At 41.2% G+C, this 22,227-nt stretch overlaps 1 protein-coding gene across 4 annotated transcripts in view; it reads right to left on the minus strand.

The window, feature by feature from the left end:
- The window catches only part of dgki (diacylglycerol kinase, iota), a 159,354-nt gene that overhangs the window by 43,243 nt on the left and 93,884 nt on the right, over positions 1–22,227 (minus strand). For 2 of the 4 annotated variants that reach the window (XM_061983646.2, XM_061983648.2), the window contains exons 3-13: positions 19,537–19,632; positions 16,112–16,186; positions 15,978–16,034; positions 13,325–13,390; positions 13,177–13,245; positions 12,980–13,096; positions 10,857–10,931; positions 10,689–10,784; positions 8,012–8,094; positions 7,733–7,793; positions 2,843–2,956 (exon numbers count right to left, since the gene is read on the minus strand). In XM_061983646.2, coding sequence (XP_061839630.1) covers positions 2,843–2,956; positions 7,733–7,793; positions 8,012–8,094; positions 10,689–10,784; positions 10,857–10,931; positions 12,980–13,096; positions 13,177–13,245; positions 13,325–13,390; positions 15,978–16,034; positions 16,112–16,186; positions 19,537–19,632 — 909 coding nt within the window. Of the gene's footprint in view, positions 1–2,842; positions 2,957–7,732; positions 7,794–8,011; positions 8,095–10,688; positions 10,785–10,856; positions 10,932–12,979; positions 13,097–13,176; positions 13,246–13,324; positions 13,394–15,977; positions 16,035–16,111; positions 16,187–19,536; positions 19,633–22,227 lie in introns of all 4 variants that reach the window. The other 2 variants (XM_061983647.2, XM_061983645.2) reach the window with 1 other exon arrangement.

Below are 22,227 nucleotides of genomic sequence, written 5' to 3' on the forward strand. Positions count from 1 at the left end.
AACCATGCTGAACACCCTCTCTGATGATGCATTGCTGTGTGGCACGCACAAAAGTGCTTTCATCAAATGCACTAGATGGCAGTATTGTCCTGTTTAAGAGTGTCACAACATTGCTTTTTACGGCAGACGAACTGCTTTACGCTGGACGAAAACATAACTGCTGTTGTTGTGTGTTGTTGCCGCGCTGGGAGGACGTTAATGAAACTGCCTAACAATAAACCCACATAAGAAACCAAGAACTCGCCCTCCATCATTCTACAATTATAATGTGATTGGGCAGGTACGCTGTTTATATTGTGGGAAAGCGGACTCAGGTCCGCATGGACCTGGGTCCGCCTGAATTTCGGGAGATTTTCAGGAGAGACGCTGAATTTCGGGAGTCTCCCGGAAAATCCGGGAGGGTTGGCAAGTATGGATTATTACATTTTAACAGAAGTGTAGATAGAACATGTTGAAACAGAAAATAAGCAGATATTAACAGTAAATGAACAAATGGATTAATAATACATTTTTACAGTTTGTCCCTCATAATGTGTACAAAATAATAGGTGTATAAATGACACAATATGTTACTACATACGTCAGCAGACTAATTAGGAGTCTTTGTTTGTTTACTTACTACTAAAAGACAAGTATGTCCAACATTTTATTTAAGGACTAAATTACAATAATAAACATATGTTTCATGTACACTAAGATTTTTTGTTCAAATAAAGACAATAATCAATTTTTTTGTGGTCCCCTTCATTTAGAAAAGTATCGAAAAGTATCAAAATACATTTTGGTACCGGTACCAAAATATTGGTATCGGTACAACACTAGTGCACACACACACACACACACACACACACACACACACACACACACACACACACACACACACACACACACACACACACACACACACACACACACACACACACGAAAAAGATGGAGTGAAAAGAACCCTGCCAATGACGCACAATCCAAAGTAAAACGTAGACTAGTGACACTTCATGTGGTGCCCAGGTGGAGTGCAGGGGACAAGATGCACAGGAAGAAGGCTCTTGCAAACTTCCTGGAATGTGGGCGAGGCATTTTGCAGCTCGATATGTGCACAAATGTACCGAGACACCCAAAGGAAGTGAAATATGGACATGTTTCCGTGCCCCAAAACATTAAAAGTGTCCTCTACAACAGTGTTTTTCATCCTTTTCTCTTCCTTTTCATTGAAAAAACTCTGAGGCACACCACCAGCAGAAAACATTAAAAAATGAAACCCAATTTATTGACAATAAAAAGTCGTTCTCACAATTGTTTGATATTAATTCCAACCATAACCAAGCATGCATCACTATAGCTCTTGTCTCAAAGTAGGTGTACTGTCACCACCTGTCACATCACACCCTGACTTATTTGGACATTTTTGCTGTTTTCCTGTGTGTAGTGTTTTACTTCTTGTCTTGCGCTCCTATTTTTGTTGTTGATTGTCATGTCATTTACCCAGAAACGCTAAGCTGGGCCTGAGATCATCTAAGATGGACTCATGCAAAGTGGAAAAGTGTTCTGTGGTCTGACGAGTCCACATTTCAAATTGTTTTTGGAAACTGTGGACGTCGTGTCCTCCGGACCAAAGAGGAAAAGAACCATGCGGATTGTTCTAGGCGCAAAGTGTAAAAGGCAGCATGTGTGATGGTATGGGGGTGTATTAGTGCCCAAGACATGGGTAACTTACACATCTGTGAAGGCACCATTAATACTGAAAGGTACATACAGGTTTTGGAGCAACATATGTTGCCATCCAAGCAACGTCTGTCTAATGGACGCCCCTGCTTATTTCAGCGAGACAACGCCAAGCCACATTCTGCATGTGCTACAACAGCGTGGCTTCGTAGTTGTTACGTGTGGGTCGCATCTTACTGCGAGATGCAGGTAGGAACATGATTTAATCTTCGTAAATTAAACACGTACCAAAAACAGAAAACAAGCAAAAGGAAAACGTGCCGACCGCACGGGAAGCTAAGATAACTACTTAGTGCAGGAATCATAAACTAGGAGCCAAGAAATACCAACGTAACCTGTTGCGTATAGCAAACAATGAAGACAGACTGAGCGTGGCGAGAAACGTGAATAAATAGCTCTCTGATTAGTGGTTGACAGCAGGTGGGCGTGCCGACCACTAACCAGAGGCAGGTGAACCCAATTAATCCCCATGGAAACCAAAACAAACCCAGAGGTGCACAAAACAGGAACTAAGGGAGTCCAAAACTAACAGAACATAACTAAACAAAACATGATCCGAGTGCGGGTACTAGACTGGCCTGCCTGTAGTCCAGACCTGTCTCCCATTGAAAATGTGTGGCGCATTATGAAGGCTAACATAGCACAACGGAGACCCCCGGACTGTTGAACAACTTAAGCTGTACATCAAGCAAGAATGGGAAATAATTCCACTTCAAAAATGTGTCTCCTCAGTTCCTAAAGCTTTACTGAGTGTTGTTAAAAGGAAAGGCCATGTAACACAGTGGTAAAAATGCCCCTGTGACAACTTTTTTGCAATGTGTTGCTGCCATTAAATTCTATGTTAATGATTATTTGCAAAAAAATGTAAGTTTCTCAGTGTGAACATGAAATATCTTGTCTTTGCAGTCTATTCAATTGAATATAAGTTGAAAAGGATTTGTTGTATTCTCTTTTTATTTACCATTTACACAACGTGACAACTTCACTGCTTTTGGCTTTTGTACATGGAAAATGATCTTTCACGCAAAATAGTAATTATTAAAGTCTATGCATTCCACTGGGCTTGTGCTAGATCCACCATTATTCTACTTTAATAAATAAATCAAGGTTAGGAACTCACCCCACCCCAGTTGAGCGTCCTGGCGAGGTCATTTCCTGTTCCCAGAGGAAGTACGGCCACCGGTGGCTGGGGGGTCATCTGTAGCTCGTCCAACGTGGACAGGATCCATCCCACCTAAAACGTAGTGAACAGCGAGACACACCAACAGTAGTGAGGCCGCAGGTATTCAGCCACAGACCACGCTGCACTGCAAAAACTGAAATCTAAGTAAGATGAAATATGTCAAATAAGGCTGATATTTGCTTATTTTCTGTCTGATAAGATAATTCTTCTCACTAAGCACATTTTATGTTAGAGTGTTTTACTCGTTTTAAATGCTTTGGTCCTAAATGATCTCAGTAAGATATTACAGCTTGTTGCTGAGATTTGATGACCTATATTGATTAGAGATGTCCGATAAATGCTTTAAAATGTAATATCGGAAATTATCGGTATCGTTTTTTTTTTTATTATCGGTATTGTTTTTGGTGGAGAAAAGTGAGAAAAGTCGGCAAAAGTCCCCAAAAATGTTCAAAATACCTACCCAGGTTCAAGTCCCTCAAGTCCCGCCACCGGCCACGCAAGTCCCGGGATGCCCGAAATGACCATAACACACCCAGCCCAGTCCCATGGGGAGGGGGGAGGGGGGATAAAAGTTGGAAAAGTCGGCAAAAGTCCAAAAAATGTTCAAAAGACCGACCCAGGTTGGAGTCCCACATGGAGTGCCACAAGTCTTAAGACCTGTGGGACTCCAACGTGTGATTTTTCAACATTTTACCGACTTTTCTCACTTTTCTCCCTGCCTTACCGTGGGACTTTGCTGGGCGCGTTTTGGACATTTTGGGCATCCCAGCGGGGGGCGGGACTTGTGGGACTCCAACTTGGGGAGGTATTTTGAACATTGTGGGGACTTTTGACGACTTTTCCAACTTTTATCCCCCCTCCCCTTCCCCGTGGGACTCGGCTGGGTGGGTTATGGACATTTTGGGCATCCCGGGACTTGCGCGGCCGGCGGTGGGACTTGAGGGACTGGAACCTGGGTAGGTATTTTGAACATTTTTGGGGACTTTTGCCAACTTTTCTCACTTTTCTCCCCCACTTCCTGTGGGACTTTGCTGGGTGCGTTTTGGACATTTTTTGCATCTCGCCGCCATACATAAGATTTTATGTTAGAGTGTTTTACTTGTTTTAAGTGTTTTGGTCCTAAATGATCTCAGGAAGATATTACAGCTTGTTGCTGAGATTTGATGACCTATATTGAGTAGAGATGTCCGATAATAAATGCTTTAAAATGTAATATCGGAAATCTATATATAATTTATCGGTATCGTTTTTTATTTTTTTATACATTTTTTATTAAATCAACATAAAAAACACAAGATACACTTACAATTAGTGCACCAACCCAAAAAACCTCCCTCCCCCATTTACACTCATTCACACAAAAGGGTTGTTTCTTTCTGTTATTAATATTGTGGTTCCTACATTATATATCAATATATATCAATACAGTCTGCAAGGGATACAGTCCGTAAGCACACATGATTGTGCGTGCTGCTGGTCCACTAATAGTACTAACCTTTAACACTTCATTTTACTCATTTTCATTAATTACTAGTTTCTATGTACCCGGTAACGGTTTTTATATTGTTTTACTTTCTTTTTTATTCAAGAAAATGTTTTTAATTTAATTATCTTATTTTATGAATTTTAAAAAAAAGTACCTTATCTTCACCATACGTGGTTGTCCAAATTAGGCATAATAATGTGTTAATTCCACGACTGTATATATCGGTATCGGTTGATATCGGTATCGGTAATTAAGAGTTGGACAATATCGGAATATCGGATATCAGCAAAAAGCCATTATCGGACATCCCTAATATTGAGTAAAACATGCTTGAAACTATTTTTGTCCAAATGTCCAAAACACACCCAGCAATGTTGCACAGGAAGGCGGGGAAGAAGAGGGGAAAAGGCGGCCAAAATGGTCAAAAGATCCAATTTTGTCCAAAATACCTCCCCGAGTTCCAGTCCCACGAGTCCCGCCGCCGGCCGCACAAGTCCCGGGATGCAAAATTTTTTCCAAAACGCACCCAGCAAAGTCCCACGGGAAGTGGGGGAGAAAAGTGAGAAAAGTCGGCAAAAGTCCCCAAAAATGTTCAAAATACCTCCCCAGGTTGGAGTCCCTCAAGTCCCGCCACCGGCCACGCAAGTCCCAGGATGCCAAAAATGTCCATAACACACCCATGTTTGAGTCCCACGGGGAGGAGGGAGAGGGGATAAAAGTTGGAAAAGTCGGCAAAAGTCCCAAAAATGTTCAAAATACCTACCCAGGTTTGAGTACCACATGGAGTGCCACAAGTCATAAGACCTGTGGGACTCCATTTTACCGACTTTTCTCACTTTTCTCCCTGCCTTCCCGTGGGACTTTGCTGGGCGCGTTTTGGACATTTTGGGCATCCCGGCGGGGGGCGGGACTTGTGGGACTCCAACCTGGGTAGGTATTTTGAACATTTTGGGGACTTTTGCCGACTTTTCCAACTTTTATCCCCCCTCCACCCTCCCCGTGGAACTCGGCTGGGTGTGTTATGGACATTTTCGGCATCCCGGGACTTGCGCGGCCGGCGGCGGGACTTGAGGGACTCCAACCTGGGTAGGTATTTTGAACATTTTTGGGGACTTTTGCCAACTTTTCTCACTTTTCTCCCCCACTTCCTGTGGGACTTTGCTGGGTGCGTTTTGGACATTTTTTGCATCTCGCCGCCATACATAAGATTTTATGTTAGAGTGTTTTACTTGTTTTAAGTGTTTTGGTCCTAAATGATCTCAGTAAGATATTACAGCTTGTTGCTGAGATTTGATGACCTATATTGAGTAGAGATGTCCGATAAATGCTTTAAAATGTAATATCGGAAATTATCGGTATCGTTTTTTTTATTATCGGTATCGTTTTTTATTTATTTTTTATTAAATCAACATAAAATACACAAGATACACTTACAATTAGTGCACCAACACAAAAAAACCTCCCTCCCCCATTCACACATAAGGATTGTTTCATTCTGTTATTAATATTCTGGTTCCTACATTATATATCAATATATATCAATACAGTCTGCAAGGGATACAGTCCGTAAGCACACATGATTGTGCGTGCTGCTGGTCCACTAATAGTACTAACCTTTAACACTTCATTTTACTCATTTTCATTAATTACTAGTTTCTATGTAACTGTTTTTATATTGTTTTACTTTCTTTTTTATTCAAGAAAATGTTTTTAATTTAATTATCTTATTTTATAAATTTTAAAAAAAAAGGACCTTATCTTCACCATACCTGGTTGTCCAAATTAGGCATAATAATGTGTTAATTCCACGACTGTATATGTCAGTATCGGTTGATATCGGTATCGGTAATTAAGAGTTGGACAATATCGGAATATCGGATATCAGCAAAAAGCCATTATCTGACATCCCTAATATTGAGTAAAACATGCTTGAAACTATTTTTGTCCAAAACACACCCAGCAATGGTGCACAGGAAGGCGGGGAAGAAGAGGGGAAAAGGCGGCCAAAATGGTCAAAAGATCCAATTTTGTAAAAAAATACCTCCCCGAGTTCCAGTCCCACGAGTCCCGCCGCCGGCCGCACAAGTCCCGGGATGCAAAAAATGTCCAAAACGCGCCCAGCAAAGTCCCACGGGAAGTGGGGGAGAAAAGTGAGAAAAGTCGTCAAAAGTCTCCAAAAATGTTCAAAATACCTCCCCAGGTTGGAGTCCCTCAAGTCCCGCCACCGGCCACGCAAGTCCTGGGATGCCAAAAATGTCCATAACACACCCAGGTTTGAGTCCCACGGGGAAGGGGAGGGGGGATAAAAGTTGGAAAAGTCGGCAAAAGTCCCAAAAATGTTCTAAATACCTCCCCAGGTTGGAGTCCCACATGGAGTGCCACAAGTCTTAAGTCTTAAGACCTGTGGAACTCCAACCGGGTGTGATTTTTCAACATTTTACCGACTTTTCTCACTTTTCTCCCTGCCTTCCCTTTGCGTTTTGGACATTTTGGGCATCCCGGCCGGGGGTGGGACTTGTGGGACTTCAACCTGGGTAGGTATTTTGAACATTTTGGGGACTTTTGCCGACTTTTCCAACTTTTATCCCTCCTCCCCCCTCCCCGTGGGACTGGGCTGGGTGTGTTATGGTCATTTTGGGCATCCCGGGACTTGCGTGGCCGGGGGCGGGACTTGTGGGACTCCAACCTGGGGAGGTATTTTGAACATTTTTGGGGACTTTTGCCAACTTTTCTCACTTTTCTCCCCCACTTCCCGTGGGACTTTGCTGGGTGCGTTTTGGACATTTTTTGCATCTCGCCGCCATACATAAGATTTTATGTTAGAGTGTTTTACTTGTTTTAAGTGTTTTGGTCCTAAATGATGTCAGTAAGATATTACAGCTTGTTGCTGAGATTTGATGACCTATATTGAGTAAAACATGCTTGAAAGTAGAATATCAAGTGTTGCAAAGCTGTGTCATCAACACTCACAAGTATAAAACTACTTTTTTAAAGTAATCATTACTTATTTCAAGCATGAAATAAAAAATCATGACTTTGACACAATTGTGTCTCATAATTAAAACAGATAACAGCCAAATGGACTTTGCTGTTTTATTTTCAATGAAACAATAGAAAATAGGTACTCATATAGTAGTACAGTTGTTATTAGTGAGAATATACTTATTTTAAGCTATTTTTGGGTTCATTGAGGTTAGCTAATTTGACTTGTTTTGGAAAGCCAAATGTTCTTGTTCTATTGGCAGATCATTTTGCTTAGTTCAAATAAAATACCCCAATTATTGTATTTTTTTTCTTGTTTTTGAACACTGCCTTTTTGCAGTGTGGCGAGGGAACTTTACCGTGCCGTCTCCTCCGCAGGCGAGGATCCTCAGGTTTGGCACTTTCCGATACAACTCCAACCTGAGGGGTTGGAAAGGTGTAAAAAGCAGAGAGGCCTGGTTGAGGAGCAGAAGAGGCAGTGCTGAGTGGGTGTAATTGGTCCTTGTCGGAGGAAAATTGCTCATTCAATGACGGATTGTGCCTAGTTGAGTAAAAAATAATAAGCAGGAGCGAAGGATGGCAGTCAAGCGATGATGATAGTGTTTGTGATGATAGCGCCGTAACGACCGCATACTCACGCCTCTCGAAGGCCGCCCTGAGACAGGTCAAAGACTTGCCGCGGGTTCAAGATCCACATGAACATCTGGAGCACCTTGGCGCCCTGCAGGCAGCAAGCAGTTAATGTCGTTTGATTTGACGTGGAACTAAGTGAAGGTTCCATGGAATTCTATCGCCCTTCAACATGCAAACATGTGCAGCAAAATTGGAACTCAGCGGCCAGGAAAAGGAAAAAATACATATACAAAAGTCAAAAGGAGTGAAGTTGTCACGTTGTGTAAATGGTAAATAAAAAGAGAATACAACAAATCCTTTTCCACTTATATTCAATTGAATAGACTGCAAAGACAAGATATTTCATGTTCACACTGAGAAACACCATTGCGAAAAAAGTTGTCACAGGGGCATTTTTACCACTGTGTTACATGGCCTTTCCTTTTAACAACACTCAGTAAACCTTTGGGAACTGAGGAGACACATTTTTGAAGTGGAATTCTTTCCCATTCTTGCTTGATGTACAGCTTAAGTTGTTCAACAGTCTCCCTTCTCATATTTTAGCCTTCACACATTTTCAATGGGAGACAGGTCTGGACTACAGGCAGGCCAGTCTAGTACCCGCACTCTTTTACTATGAAGCCACGCTGTTGTAACACGTGGCTTGGCATTGTTTTGCTGAAATAAGCAGGGGCGTCCATGATGACGTTGCTTGGATGGCAATATATGTTGCTCCAAAAGCTGTATGTACCTTTCAGCATTAATGGTGCCTTCACAGATGTGTAAGTTACCCATGTCTTGGGCACTAATACACCCCCATACCATCACACATGCTGCCTTTTACACTTTGCGCCTAGAACAATCCGGATGGTTCTTTTCCTCTTTGGTCCGAAGGACACGACGTCCACAGCTCCCAAAAACAATTTGAAATGTGGACTCGTCAGACCACAGAACACTTTTCCACTTTGCATCAGTCCATCTTAGATGAACTCGAACCCAGCGAGGCGTTTCTGGGTGTTGTTGATAAATGGCTTTGGCTCTGCATAGTAGAGTTTCAACTTGCACTTACAGATGTAGCGACCAAGTGTAGTTACTGACAGTGGTTTTCTGAAGTGTTCCTGAGCCCGTGTGGTGATATCCTTTACACACTGATGTCGGTGTATTAGGTATCGAAGGTGCGTAATATCATTGCTTACGTGCAGTGATTTTGCCAGGTTCTCTGAACCTTTTGATGATAATACAATGATATTGCAATAGCTGGTTGAGAAATGCTGTTCTTAAACAATTTGCTCAGGCATTTGTTGACAAAGTGGTGACCCTCGCCCCGTCCTTGTTTGTGAATGACTGAGCAATTCATGGAAGCTGCTTTTATACCCAATCATGGCACCCACCTGTTCCCAATTAGCCCATTCACCTGTGGGATGTTCCAAATAAGTGTTTGATGAGCATTCCTCAACTTTATCAGTCTTTTTTGCTCCGGACAGGCTAACCTCCTCCAACCTCCGAGGACAAAGCTACGAACAATGGGAGACCGGGCTTTCTGCTCCGCCGCTCCCAGTCTGTGGAACGCTGTCCCTGATCACCTGAGGGCACCACAGACTGTGGATTTAAAAAAACCGTTTAAAAACCCTTCTTTTAAAAAAACAACATTTTTTTAGATATATGCATACTAGTTTTAGCTAATTGGCTGTACTAGTTTTTATTTTTATTTATTTTTTATTATCTTTTTATTTTTTATTTTAATACACTGTAGCACTTTGAGGTTGTTTATTCAATGTAAAGAGCTTTTTATAAATAGAATCTATTATTATTATTATTATTATTATTATTATTAGAGATGTCAGGCCGATATTATCGGCCGATAAATGCTTTAAAATGTAATATCGGAAATTATCGGTGTCGCTGTTATTATTATTGGTATCGTTTTTTTTAATTATTATTATTATTTTTTTTTAAATGAAATCAACATAAAAAATACAAGATACACTTACAATTAGTACACCAACCCAAAAAACCTCCCTCCCCCATTTACACTCATTCACACAAAAGGGTTGTTTCTTTCTGTTATTAATATTCTGGTTCCTACATTATATATCAATATATATCAATACAGTCTGCAAGGGATACAGTCCGTAAGCACACATGATTGTGCGTGCTGCTGGTCCACTAATAGTACTAACCTTTAACACTTCATTTTACTCATTTTCTTCAGCAACTAGTTTCTAGGTAACTGTTTTTATATTGTTTTACTTTCTTTTTTATTCAAGAAAATGTTTTTAATTTATTTATCTTATTTTATTTTATTATTATTTTTAAAAAGGACCTTATCTTCACCATACCTGGTTGCCCAAATTAGGCATAATAATGTGTTAATTCCACAACTGTATATATCGGTTGATATCGGTATCGGTAATTAAGAGTTGGACAATATCGGAATATTGGATATCAGCAAAAAGCCATTATCGGACATCCCTAATTATTGTATAAGTTGAAAAGGATTTGCAAATCATTGTATTCTCTTTTTATGTACCATTTACACAACGTGACAACTTCACCGGTTTTGGGTTTTGTATGTCAATATTGCAATTTGTTGGCAAAATCAATAAGTTTCATCCATTCATTGATAAAACTTGATAATCATCAATCAATGGTTGCCGGGCCAATGAGACGCAGAAGCACATGAGGATTAGAGCGGCTGCAGACCTGATTGCCTCCACTCTTTGGATTGACAAAGACCAGGATGGGCTTCATGAGGGGGCAGGGGAGGGGCTTCAGCAGGAACGGCCGCCATTTGGATTCCTGGGAGAAGAGAGAACAAAAATGTATGGGGGAAAAAAAAAAATCTCCTCTTTTGTGTCATCTGTCACTTACGTCCAGTCCCTTCTTGCTGGTCCTGCGCTTAAAGGACGTCCGCTTTTTTCTTCTGGCCGAGTTCTTCAGTGAGTTCTACACACACACAATGAATCTAGTGGTTAGTTCACTGTGTGTGTGCTAGGGTTGTACAACATACCGCTACTAGTATAGTATCGCCGTACTAATGAATCAAAAACTGTATTATACTTTACTATATATTTTTTTACATGCATGACGGCGCGTCGCTCTCACGTCGTAACATTGTTGGTTTTACTAGCAGAGGAGCATGTTCAGCAGCGCACACACACAGAGTACTTACAAGCAGACACAGTGTGTAGACAGAAAAGGGAGAACGGACACATTTTGGTGTAAAAAGTAAAGATAAAGGTGAAGTTATAACACTGAAACACCCTCAGGAAGAGCTGCTTTAAGACATGGCTAACATCCATCCACAGTGTTTTAGCTACTTCTAAATCACTAATCCTTGTCTCCATGGCGACAAATAAAGTACGTTTCTTACAAGTAGCATTATCACTGGAGGACGAGGAATAGCTAAACATGCTTCACTACACACCGTAGGAGGATACAATAGCTCACCGGCGTCACAATGTAAACAAACGCCATGGGTGGATCTACACCTGACATCCACTGTAATGATACCAAGTACAAGAGCGTATCTCGTCGATACTACTATTATTACATCAATATTTTGTTTAAAAAAAAAATAAAAATACTACGTTTATAAATTCAGTAAATATGTCCCTGGACACATGAGGACTTTGAATATGACCAATGTATGATCCTGTAACTACTTGGTATCGGATCGATACCTAAATGTGTGGTATCATCCAAAACTAATGTAAAGTATCAAAGAAGAGAAGAATAAGTGATTATTACATTTGAACAGAAGTGTAGATAGAACATGTTGAAACAGAAAATAAGCAGATATTAACAGTAAATGAACTAGTAGATTAATAATACTTTTTTTTTTTTTTACAGTTTGTCCTTTATAATGTAGACAAAATAATAGGTGTATAAATGACACAATATGTTACTGCATAGACAAATTAGGAGTCTTTGTTTGTTTACTTACTACTAAAAGACAAGTTATCTAGTATGTTCACGATTTTATTTAAGGACTAAATGACAATAATAAACATATGTTTCATGTACACTAAGAGTTTTTGTTAAAATAAAGACAATAATGCCATTTTTTGTGGTCCCCTTTATTTAGAAAAGCATCAAAAACCATCAAAATACATTTTGGTACCGGTACCAAAATATTGGTATGGAGACAACTAGAGATCAGACTGCCGATAAATGGTTTAAAATGTAATATTGGATATTATCGGTATCGGTTTCAAAAGTATCGGTTTAAAACAGGATAATGTATGTCTTTTTAAAAACGCCGCTGTGTACACGGACGTAGGGAGAAGTACAGAGCGCCAATAAACCTTAAAGGCACTGCCTTTGCGTGCCGGCCCAATCACATAATATCTACGGCTTTTCACACACACAAGTGAATGCAACGCATACTTGGTCAACAGCCATACAGGTCACACTGAGGGTGGCCGTATAAACAAGTTTAACACTGTTACAAATATGCGCCACACTGTGAACCCACACCAAACAAGAATGACAAACACATTTCGGGAGAAAATCCGCACAACAGAACAAATACCCAGAACCCCTTGCAGCACTAACTCTTCCAGGACGCTACAATATACACCCCCCGCTATCCCACCCTCCCCCACCTCAACCCCGTCCACCTCAACCTCCTCATGCTCTCTCAGGGAGAGCATGTCCCAAATTCCAAGCTGCTGTTTTGAGGCCTGTTAAAAAAAATAATGCACTTTGTGACTTCAATAATAAATATGGCAGTGCCATGTTGGCATTTTTTTTCCCATAACTTGAGTTGATTTATTTTGGAAAACCTTGTTACATTGTTTAATGCATCCAGCGGGGCATCACAACAAAATTAGGCATAATAATGTGTTCATTCCACCACTGTATATATATCGTTATCGCTTGATTTCGGAATCAGTAATTAAGAGTTGGACAATATCGGAATATCGGATATCGGACATCTCCAGAGACAACCCTAGTGTGTGCCTCGGTGATGCAATGTTTGGCGTGTGCACCTGTGGTTTCCTGACTTTGATGATCCATGACGGCGGCACGATGACGCCGGCGTGCGCCCCGAGTGAACATGGCTCCTCGATCTGGTGCAGCATGAAACACGTCACCTTGTTGTGGAACTGCAACACGACAAAATACTCATTACTGACATAATTAAGAACACGCACACAGTTGTGTAGTGTGTGTGTGTGCGACTTACAGCTTGTTTGCACCAAGAACAGCTGATGGCGATGATTTCTTTACTGTGGAAAAACTTCTGCTGGAAACTCTGTGCAGAAAAGACAAAGAAATGCATGAAGAGCACAATGCCTGTGTTAGTATTAGCATTAGCCTTTTTGTGTGCTAACCTTTCCACACTGTTTGCACTTGCCCTCCTGCCTTCTTCTGTGCACCCAGTGGTGTCTCAACACGTTCTGCTGGGGGGGGAAGACACGCTTTGTTCCGCATTGTTTATGTTCTCTAAGGCAGTGGTCCCCAACCACCGGGCCACGGCCCGGTACCGGTCCGTGGACCGATTGGTACCGGGCCGCACAAGAAATTAAAAAAAATAAAAAATAATTATTATTATTTTTGTTTTTTTTATTAAATCAACATAAAAAACTACGGAGCCCCTAAAGGGACATGGGGGGAAACAATTTATATATATATATATATATATATATATATATATATATATTTTTTTTTTTTAGACATGTATCTCATGCGCACCAGATAAAAAAAAATGATAACATTTAAAAAAATTTTTTTTATAACTTTAGAAAAAGCAAGGAGAGGGACGTTTTTTTGGGTTGGTGCACTAATTGTAAGTATCTTTTTTTTTTTTTTTATAATTTTTTTTTTTTTTTTTGACATGTATCTCGTGCGCAAGAAAAACTTTTTATAAAGTTATAAAACATTTTTTTTTAAATGTATAAAAACATTTTTGTCATGCGCACAAGATAGTTTCTTGTGCGCAAATTTTTTTTAATTTATTTTATTAAATCAACATAAAAAACTACGGAGCCCCTAAATCAGGGGTGTCAAACTCAAATACAAAGTGGGCCAAAATGTAAAAGTGAACAAAGCCGCGGGCCAAGGTTGAACAAATGAACCTTTTAATAGGGACCCAAACAAGTTTTGCATTGAATATTGAACAAGCAAGGCTTATATAACTTTATAGTGACATGCAAAATCCAATTTCAAAGAATAATAATAATAATTAAAAAATATCAATGGCATATCAAATACAATTTAAATAAAAATTGAATGCCTCTTTTCTATTTGCAGCCTTCTGAGGTAAATATCAACATTAACTTTTTCCACAGGCTAATAAATTTGAAAATAAAATAACAATGAATAAACCAACCATTCAGGACTTTAAGCTGCTCAGTTTGCAACACACTGATCTAATCTGATGTGCCCAAGCCAGATACCTGCCATCTTTTCTTGGATGCTAGTTCATTAATGTCGGGGCTCAGGCTTTGAGCTGAGGCAACCTTCATTATCCAACGAAGGTGTTCATCAGTCATTATACCTCGTAGTCCACCCGGACCACAGTCTTGGGGGCGTGCCTTAAATGCACTGCCTTTAACGAACTCTACGAGCTGTCGTCACGTCTGCTTTTCATCCATTCTAACATCGTTCAGACCCAGTCACAAGATATGTGCGGCTTCTGTACGCACACACGAGTGAATGCAACGCATACTTCATCAACAGCGATACAGGTTACACTAAAGGGTGCCAGTATAAATAACTTTAACACTGTTAGAAATGTACGCCACACTGTGAATCCACACCAAACAAAAATGACAAACACATTTCGGGACCGTAACACAACATAAACACAACAGAACAAATACCCAGAATCCTTTGCAGCACTAACTCTTCCGGGACGCTACAAAATACACCCCCGCTACCACCAAACCTCCCCCCCCCCCCACACACACACCTTGTAGCGTCCTGGAAGAGTTAGTGCTGCAAAGGATTCTGGGTATTTGTTCTGTTGTGTTTATGTTGTGTTACTGTGCGGATGTTCTCCCAATATGTGTTTGTCATTCTTGTTTGGTGTGGGTTCACAGTGTGGCGTATATTTGTAACAGTGTTCAAGTTTTTTATTCGGCTACATCAGTGTAAACTGTATCGCTGTTGATGAAGTATGTGTTGCATTCAATTGTGTGTGCGTGCAGAAGCCGCACATGTTATGTGACTGGGCCAGCACTCGTTGGACTGGCTGAAAAACAGACATGACAATTTTCGGGAGGGGCGCTGAAGTTTGGAAGACTCCCGGGAGGGTTGGCAAGTATTAGAATTAGCGGTGAATGCGGTGTTACCGCGGCACCGCCACTGTATATAATCGGCGGGCCAGCTTTAGTGTTAATTTGATATCGCCAAATTTGGCCCGCGGGCCAGAGTTTGACACTCATGCCCTAAAGGGACATGGGGGAAATTATTTTTTTTATAATTATTATTTTTTTTTTTTTTTAGACATGTATCTCCAGCGCACTAGAAACTATCTCGTGCGCACGAGAAAAAAAAAAAAAATCAATTTTTATTTTGTATTTTTATAACTTTATAAAACGTTTCTTGTGCGCACGAGATACATGTGTAAAAAAAAAAAAAAATAAAATAATAATAATAAAAAAATAAAATTCCCCCATGTCCCTTGAAGGGCTCTGTAAAAAACACAAGATACACTTACAATTAGTGCACCAACCCAAAAAACCTCCCTCCCCCATTCACACTCATTCACACAAAAGGGTTGTTTCTTTCTGTCATTAATATTGTGGTTCCTACATTATATATCAATATATATCAATACAGTCTGCAGGGATACAGTCCGTAAGCACACATGATTATTTTTTTATTATTATTTTTTTATGACAAAAAAAATAAAATATACCATAACCCCCCAACCCCCCCTCCCCCACCCCGGTCCGTGGGACAAATTTTCAAGCGTTGACAGGTCCGCAGTTACAAAAAGGTTGGGGACCACTGCTCTAAGGTGCACACAGACAGACTTACATCTCTGAGGCAACGGGATCCTCCCTCTCTGAAAGTTGGCTTGCACCTGAAGTTGATCTACGGTAAATACAGACAAAAAAAAAAGCATCAATTTTGATTCCATCACGCTGTGTCATGTGGTGTTTCTGTGACACCTTCTCCAGCTGTTCCATGCAGCCCGTGTGAACCACGATCTTGCAGGCGGCACATTTCTTCCTGGGGGCCGACTTCTGCGTGGAGAAACACACGGAAAAAAAACAACGTTTGACAATAAATTAACGCTCAAATGAAAGAACCAAGTCGACTACTAGGCTTTGTGGTGGAAAATCATGGAGGTATGACATAATGAGCACAAATGGCCACTGTGATTAAGTTACAAAAGCCAAAAGCAGTGAAGTTGTCACATTGTGTAAATGGTAAATAAAAACAATGATTTGCAAATCCTTTTCAACTTATATTCAATTGTGTTGACTGCAAAGACAAGATATTTCATCTTCACACTGAGAAACTTTGTTATTTTTTGCAAATATTTGGAATTTGATGCCTGCAACATGTTTGAAAAAAACTGGCACAAGTGGCAAAAAAGACTGAGAAAGTTGAGGAATGCTCATCAAACACTTATTTGGAACATCCCACAGGTGAACAGGCTAATTGGGAACAGGTGGGTGCCATGATTGGGTATAAAAGTAGATTCCATGAAATGCGCAGTCGTTCACAAACAAGGACGGGGCGAGGGTCACCACTTTGTCAACAAATGCCTGAGCAAATTGTTTAAGAACAACATTTCTCAAGCAGCTATTGCAAGGAATTTAGGGATTTCACCATCTACGCTCCGTAATATCATCAAAAGGTTCAGAGAATCTGGGAAAATCACTGCATGTAAATGGCAAGGCCGTGACCTTCCATCCCTCTGCATCAAAAAGCGACATCAGTGTGTAAAGGATATCACCACATGGGCTCTGGAACACTTCAGAAAACCACTGTCAGTAACTACAGTTGGTCGCTACATCTGTAAGTGCAAGTGAAAACTCTACTATGCAAAGCCAAAGCCATTTATCAACAACACCCAGAAACACTGCCGGCTTCGCTAGGCCTGAGCTCATCTAAGATGGACTGATGCAAAGTGTAAAAGTGTTCTGTGGTCTAACGAGTCCACATTTCAAATGGTTTTTGGAAACTGTGGACGTCGTGTCCTCCGGATCAAAGAGGAAAAGAACCATCCGGACTGTGACTGTTCTAGGCGCAAAGTGTAAAAGGGCATGTGTGATGGTATGGGGGTGTATTAGTGCCCAAGACATGGGTAACTTACACATCTGTGAAGGCACCATTAATGCTGAAAGGTACATACAGGTTTTGGAGCAACATATGTTGCCATCCAAGCAACGTTACCATGGACGCCCCTGCTTATTTCAGCAAAACAATGCCAAGGCACGTGTTACAACAGTGTGGCTTCATAGTAAAAGAGTGTGGGTACTAGACTGGCCTGCCTGTAGTCCAGACCTGTCTCCCATTGAAAATGTGTGAAGGCTAAAATATGAGAAGGGAGACTGTTGAACAACTTAAGCTGTACATCAAGCAAAAATGGGAAAGAATTCCACTTCAAAAATGTGTCTCCTCAGTTCCCAAAGGTTTACTGAGTGTTGTTAAAAGGAAAGGCCATGTAACACAGTGGTAAAAATGCCCCTGTGACAACTTTTTTTGCAATGTGTTGCTGCCATTGAATTCTAAGTTCATGATTATTTGCAAAAAAAATAAGTTTCTCAGTGTGAACATGAAATATCTTGTCTTTGCAGTCTATTCAATTGAATATAAGTGGAAAAGGATTTGTTGTATTCTCTTTTTATTTACCATTTACACAACGTGACAACTTCACTGCTTTTGGCTTTTTGTATCAGAAGTGGATGTTAAAAAAAGATCTCACACACTTCACTGTAAGGCTGGGAATCATCTAAACGCTTTCAGCTTATAAACTCAGAAATATAAAGCTTAACATGAAGAAAGAAAATATCCGATACTCCGATATCGTCCAACTCTTAATTACCGATTCCGATATCAACTAATACCGATATATACAGTGGTGGAATGAACACATTATTATGCCTAATTTTGTTGTGATGCCCCGCTGGATGCATTAAACAATGTAACAAGGTTTTCCAAAATAAATCAACTCAAGTTATGGAAAAAAATGCCAACATGGCACTGCCATATTTATTATTGAAGTCACAAAGTGCATGTTCTCCCGAAATGTGTTTGTCATTCTTGTTTGGTGTGGGTTCACAGTGTGGCGCATATTTGTAACAGTGTTAAAGTTGTTTATACGGCCACCCTCAGTGTGACCTGTATGGCTGTTGACCAAGAATGCTTGCATTCACTTGTGTGTGTGAAAAGCCGTAGATATTATGTGATTAGGCCGGCACGCAAAGGCAGTGCCTTTAAGGTTTATTGGCGCTCTGTACTTCTTACGTCTGTGTACACAGCGGCGTTTTAAAAAGTCATACATTTAAACTTTTTGAAACCGATACCGATAATTTCCGATATCACAATTTAAAGCATTTATCGGCTGATAATATCGGCAGTCCGATATTATCGGACATCCCTACTCCTAATTAGTCTGCAGTAACATATTGTGTCATTTATCATTCTACTATTTTGTCAACAATATGAGGACAAACTGTAAACATTTTTTTACCATGCCTCAAAACAGCAGCTTGGAATTTGGGAGAGCATGAGGAGGTTGAGGAGGGTGGGGTTGGGGGGGGGGGGGGGGGGGTGTATATTGTAGCGTCCCGGAAGAGTTAGTACTGCAAAGGGTTCTGGGTATTTGTTCTGTTGTGTTTATGTTGTGCTACGGTGCGGATGTTCTCCCGAAATGTGTTTGTCATTCTTGTGTTTGGTGTAGGTTCACAGTGTGGCGCATATTTGTTGTTTATACGGCCACCCTCAGTGTGACCTGTATGGCTGTTGACTAAGTATGAGTTGCATTCAGTTGTGTGTGTGAAAAGTCGTAGATATTATGTGATTGGGCCGGCACGCAAAGGCAGTGCCTTTAAGGCATGCCTCCAATATTGTTGTCTGGGTGGAAATGGGGAGAAATTCGGGAGAATGGTTGCCCCGGGAGATTTTCGGGAGGGGCACTGAATTTCGGGAGTCTCTTGGGAAAACGGGGAGGGTTGGCAAGTATGACTGGGAGACACAACTGCTCTGTACTTCTCCCAATGTCCGAGTACCACTCCGTACAGCCGCGTTTTAAAAAGTCATACATTTTACTTTTTGAAACCGATACCGATAATTTCCGATATTACATTTTAAAGCATTTATCGGCCGATGATATCGGCAGTCCGATATTATCGGACATCTCTCGTCATATCGTCCACATTCCTTTGTCCTCTGTGAATGTTGCGAGATTACAAGAAAACCTGCGTGTTTATGTCAAAGTTGACACTCCAATACAAGGTCCGATCAAGTGGCCATGGAATAGGAATTAAAGACAAAGCGAGAGGAGTCCAGTTTGCAGTCGCTCTACAGCGCCAGCGAGGGAGCATTGAGCGTGAACCCTGTGAGGTGAGTGTGCACAACTCACCGCCGCCTTCAGGAGGCAGGCGTCTTCTCCCAGGTAGCACAGCTCCCCTGAGCAGCTGGTCTCCATCCACAGGTGATCCCCGTTCACCGCGTTCTCCTGCAGGGGAGAGCACCGGGTCAGATGATGATGATGATGAGGATGATATCATCCCCGCCGCCGGTGGTCAGTAAGTGAGTCAAGCACATAATCGCTGCTGGCGAGTCGGAGAGCACTTTTCGCACAGCGTGTTGATTGAAACACATGCATACAAACATGGAGGCGTGCGCACTAGCAGAAAGCATCCCTGATGTTTGGTTAATGAGCGATGGCGTACATCGATTGCATTGTCGTGCGGAGCGCTAAAGGCCAGCGGTGACGTGGAGGAAGCGTCCCTGCAGTCAGAGCCGCAGGGGAGTGTCACATGTGACTTTTGTCTACTTAATCTTCCAATAAACCAATCAGACTGTTGTTTGCAGCGCATCATTGACGCACTGCCAAACCACCGCTCACCCGCGTCCTCTACCTTCACAATGCATTCAACTGCCAGAACACAAGCTGGAAAGGGCAATTGATCAGTTATCTATCATATTACCGTATGTTTTGCACTATAGGGCGCACCGGATTATAAGGCGCGCTGTCAATGAATGGTCTATTTTCAAGCTTTTTTCATATACAGTTGTGCTCATAAGTTTACATACCCTGGGAGAATTGATGATTTCTTGGCCATTCTTCAGAGAATATGAATGATAACACAAAAACCTTTCTTCCACTCATGCTTAAAGGGGAACATTATCACCAGACCTATGTAAGCGTCAATATATACCTTGATGTTGCAGAAAAAAGACCATATATTTTTTCAACCGATTTCCGAACTCTAAATGGGTGAATTTTGGCGAATTAAACGTCTTTCTATTATTCGCTCTTGGAGCAATGACGTCGTGACGTCACATCGGGAAGCAATCCGCCATTTTCTCAAACCCCGAGTCAAATCAGCTCTGTTATTTTCCGTTTTTTCGACTGTTTTCTGTACCTTGGAGACATCATGCCTCGTCGGTGTGTTGTCGGAGGGTGTAACAACACGAACAGGGACGGATTCAAGTTGCACCAGTGGCCCAAAGATGCCAAAGTGGCAAGAAATTGGACGTTTGTTCCGCACACTTTACCGACGAAAGCTATGCTACGACAGAGATGGAAAGAATGTGTGGATATCCTGCGACACTCAAAGCAGATGCATTTCCAACCATAAAGTCAAAGAAATCTGCCGCCAGACCCCCATTGAATCTGCCGGAGTGTGTGAGCAATTCAGGGACAAAGGACCTCGCTAGCACGGCAAGCAATGGCGGCAGTTTGTTCCCGCAGACGAGCGAGCTAAACCCCCTGGATGTCTTGGCTCACACCGTCCCTTATGCCACCGAAGATGATCAAGAGAAGAATATCGACCCTAGCTTCCCTGGCCTGCTGACATGAGGGTATGTCTACAGAATATATTAATTGATGAAAATTGGGCTGTCTGCACTCTCAAAGTGCATGTTGTTGCCAAATGTATTTCATATGCTGTAAACCTAGTTCATAGTTGTTAGTTTCCTTTAATGCCAAACAAACACATACCAATTGTTGGTTAGAAGGCGATCGCCAAATTCGTCCTCGCTTTCTCCCGTGTCGCTGGCTGTCGTGTCGTTTTCGTCGGTTTCGCTTGCATACGGTTCAAACCGATATGGCTCAATAGCTTCAGTTTCTTCTTCAATTTCGTTTTCGCTACCTGCCTCCACACTACAACCATCCGTTTCAATACATGCGTAATCTGTTGAATCGCTTAAGCCGCTGAAATCCGAGTCTGAATCCGAGCTAAGGTCGCTATAGCTTGCTGTTCTATGCGCCCTGTTTGTTTGAGTTGGCTTCACTATGTGACGTCACAGGAAAATGGACGGGTGTATATAACGATGGTTAAAATCAGGCACTTCGAAGCTTTTTTTAGGGATATTGCGGGATGGGTAAAATTTTGAAAAAAACTTCGAAAAATAAAATAAGCCACTAGGAACTGATTTTTAATGGTTTTAACCCTTCTGAAATTGTGATAATGTTCCCCTTTAATGGTTGTGTGAAGCTATTTATTGGCAAACAACTGTGTTTACTCTTTGTAAATCAAAATGACAAAAGAAAGTACCCAAATGACCCTGATCAAAAGTTGACATACCCCAGTGACTTTGATCTGATAACATGCACAAAAGTTGACACAAACAGCTTTGAATGGCTAATCAAGGTTCCAATCCTCACCTGTGACATGTTTGTTTGTAATGAATGTGTGTGTATAAAAGGTCAGTGAGTTTCTGGGCTTCTGACAGACCATTGCATCTTTCATCCAGTGCTGCACACATGTTTCTGGATTCTGAGTCATGGGGAAATTGTCAAAGGATCTGCGAGAAAAGGTAATTGAACTGCATAAAACAGGAAAGGGGTATAAAAAGATATCCAAGGAATTGAGAATGCCAATCAGCAGTGTTCAAACGCTGATTAAGAAGTGGAACATGAGGGATTCAGGTAGACCAGCAAAGATTTCAGCCACAACTGCCAGGAAAATTGTTCGAGATGCAAAGAAAAATCCACAAATGACCTCAGCTGAAATAAAGGATTCTCTGAAAAATTGTGCTGTAGCTGTTTCAATATGCACAATAAGGAGGCACTTGAAGAAAAATGGGCTGCATGGTCGAGTCG

Source organism: Nerophis lumbriciformis, linkage group LG25 (genome assembly GCF_033978685.3).
Source record: "Nerophis lumbriciformis linkage group LG25, RoL_Nlum_v2.1, whole genome shotgun sequence".
NCBI classification, from domain to species: Eukaryota; Metazoa; Chordata; class Actinopteri; order Syngnathiformes; family Syngnathidae; genus Nerophis; species Nerophis lumbriciformis.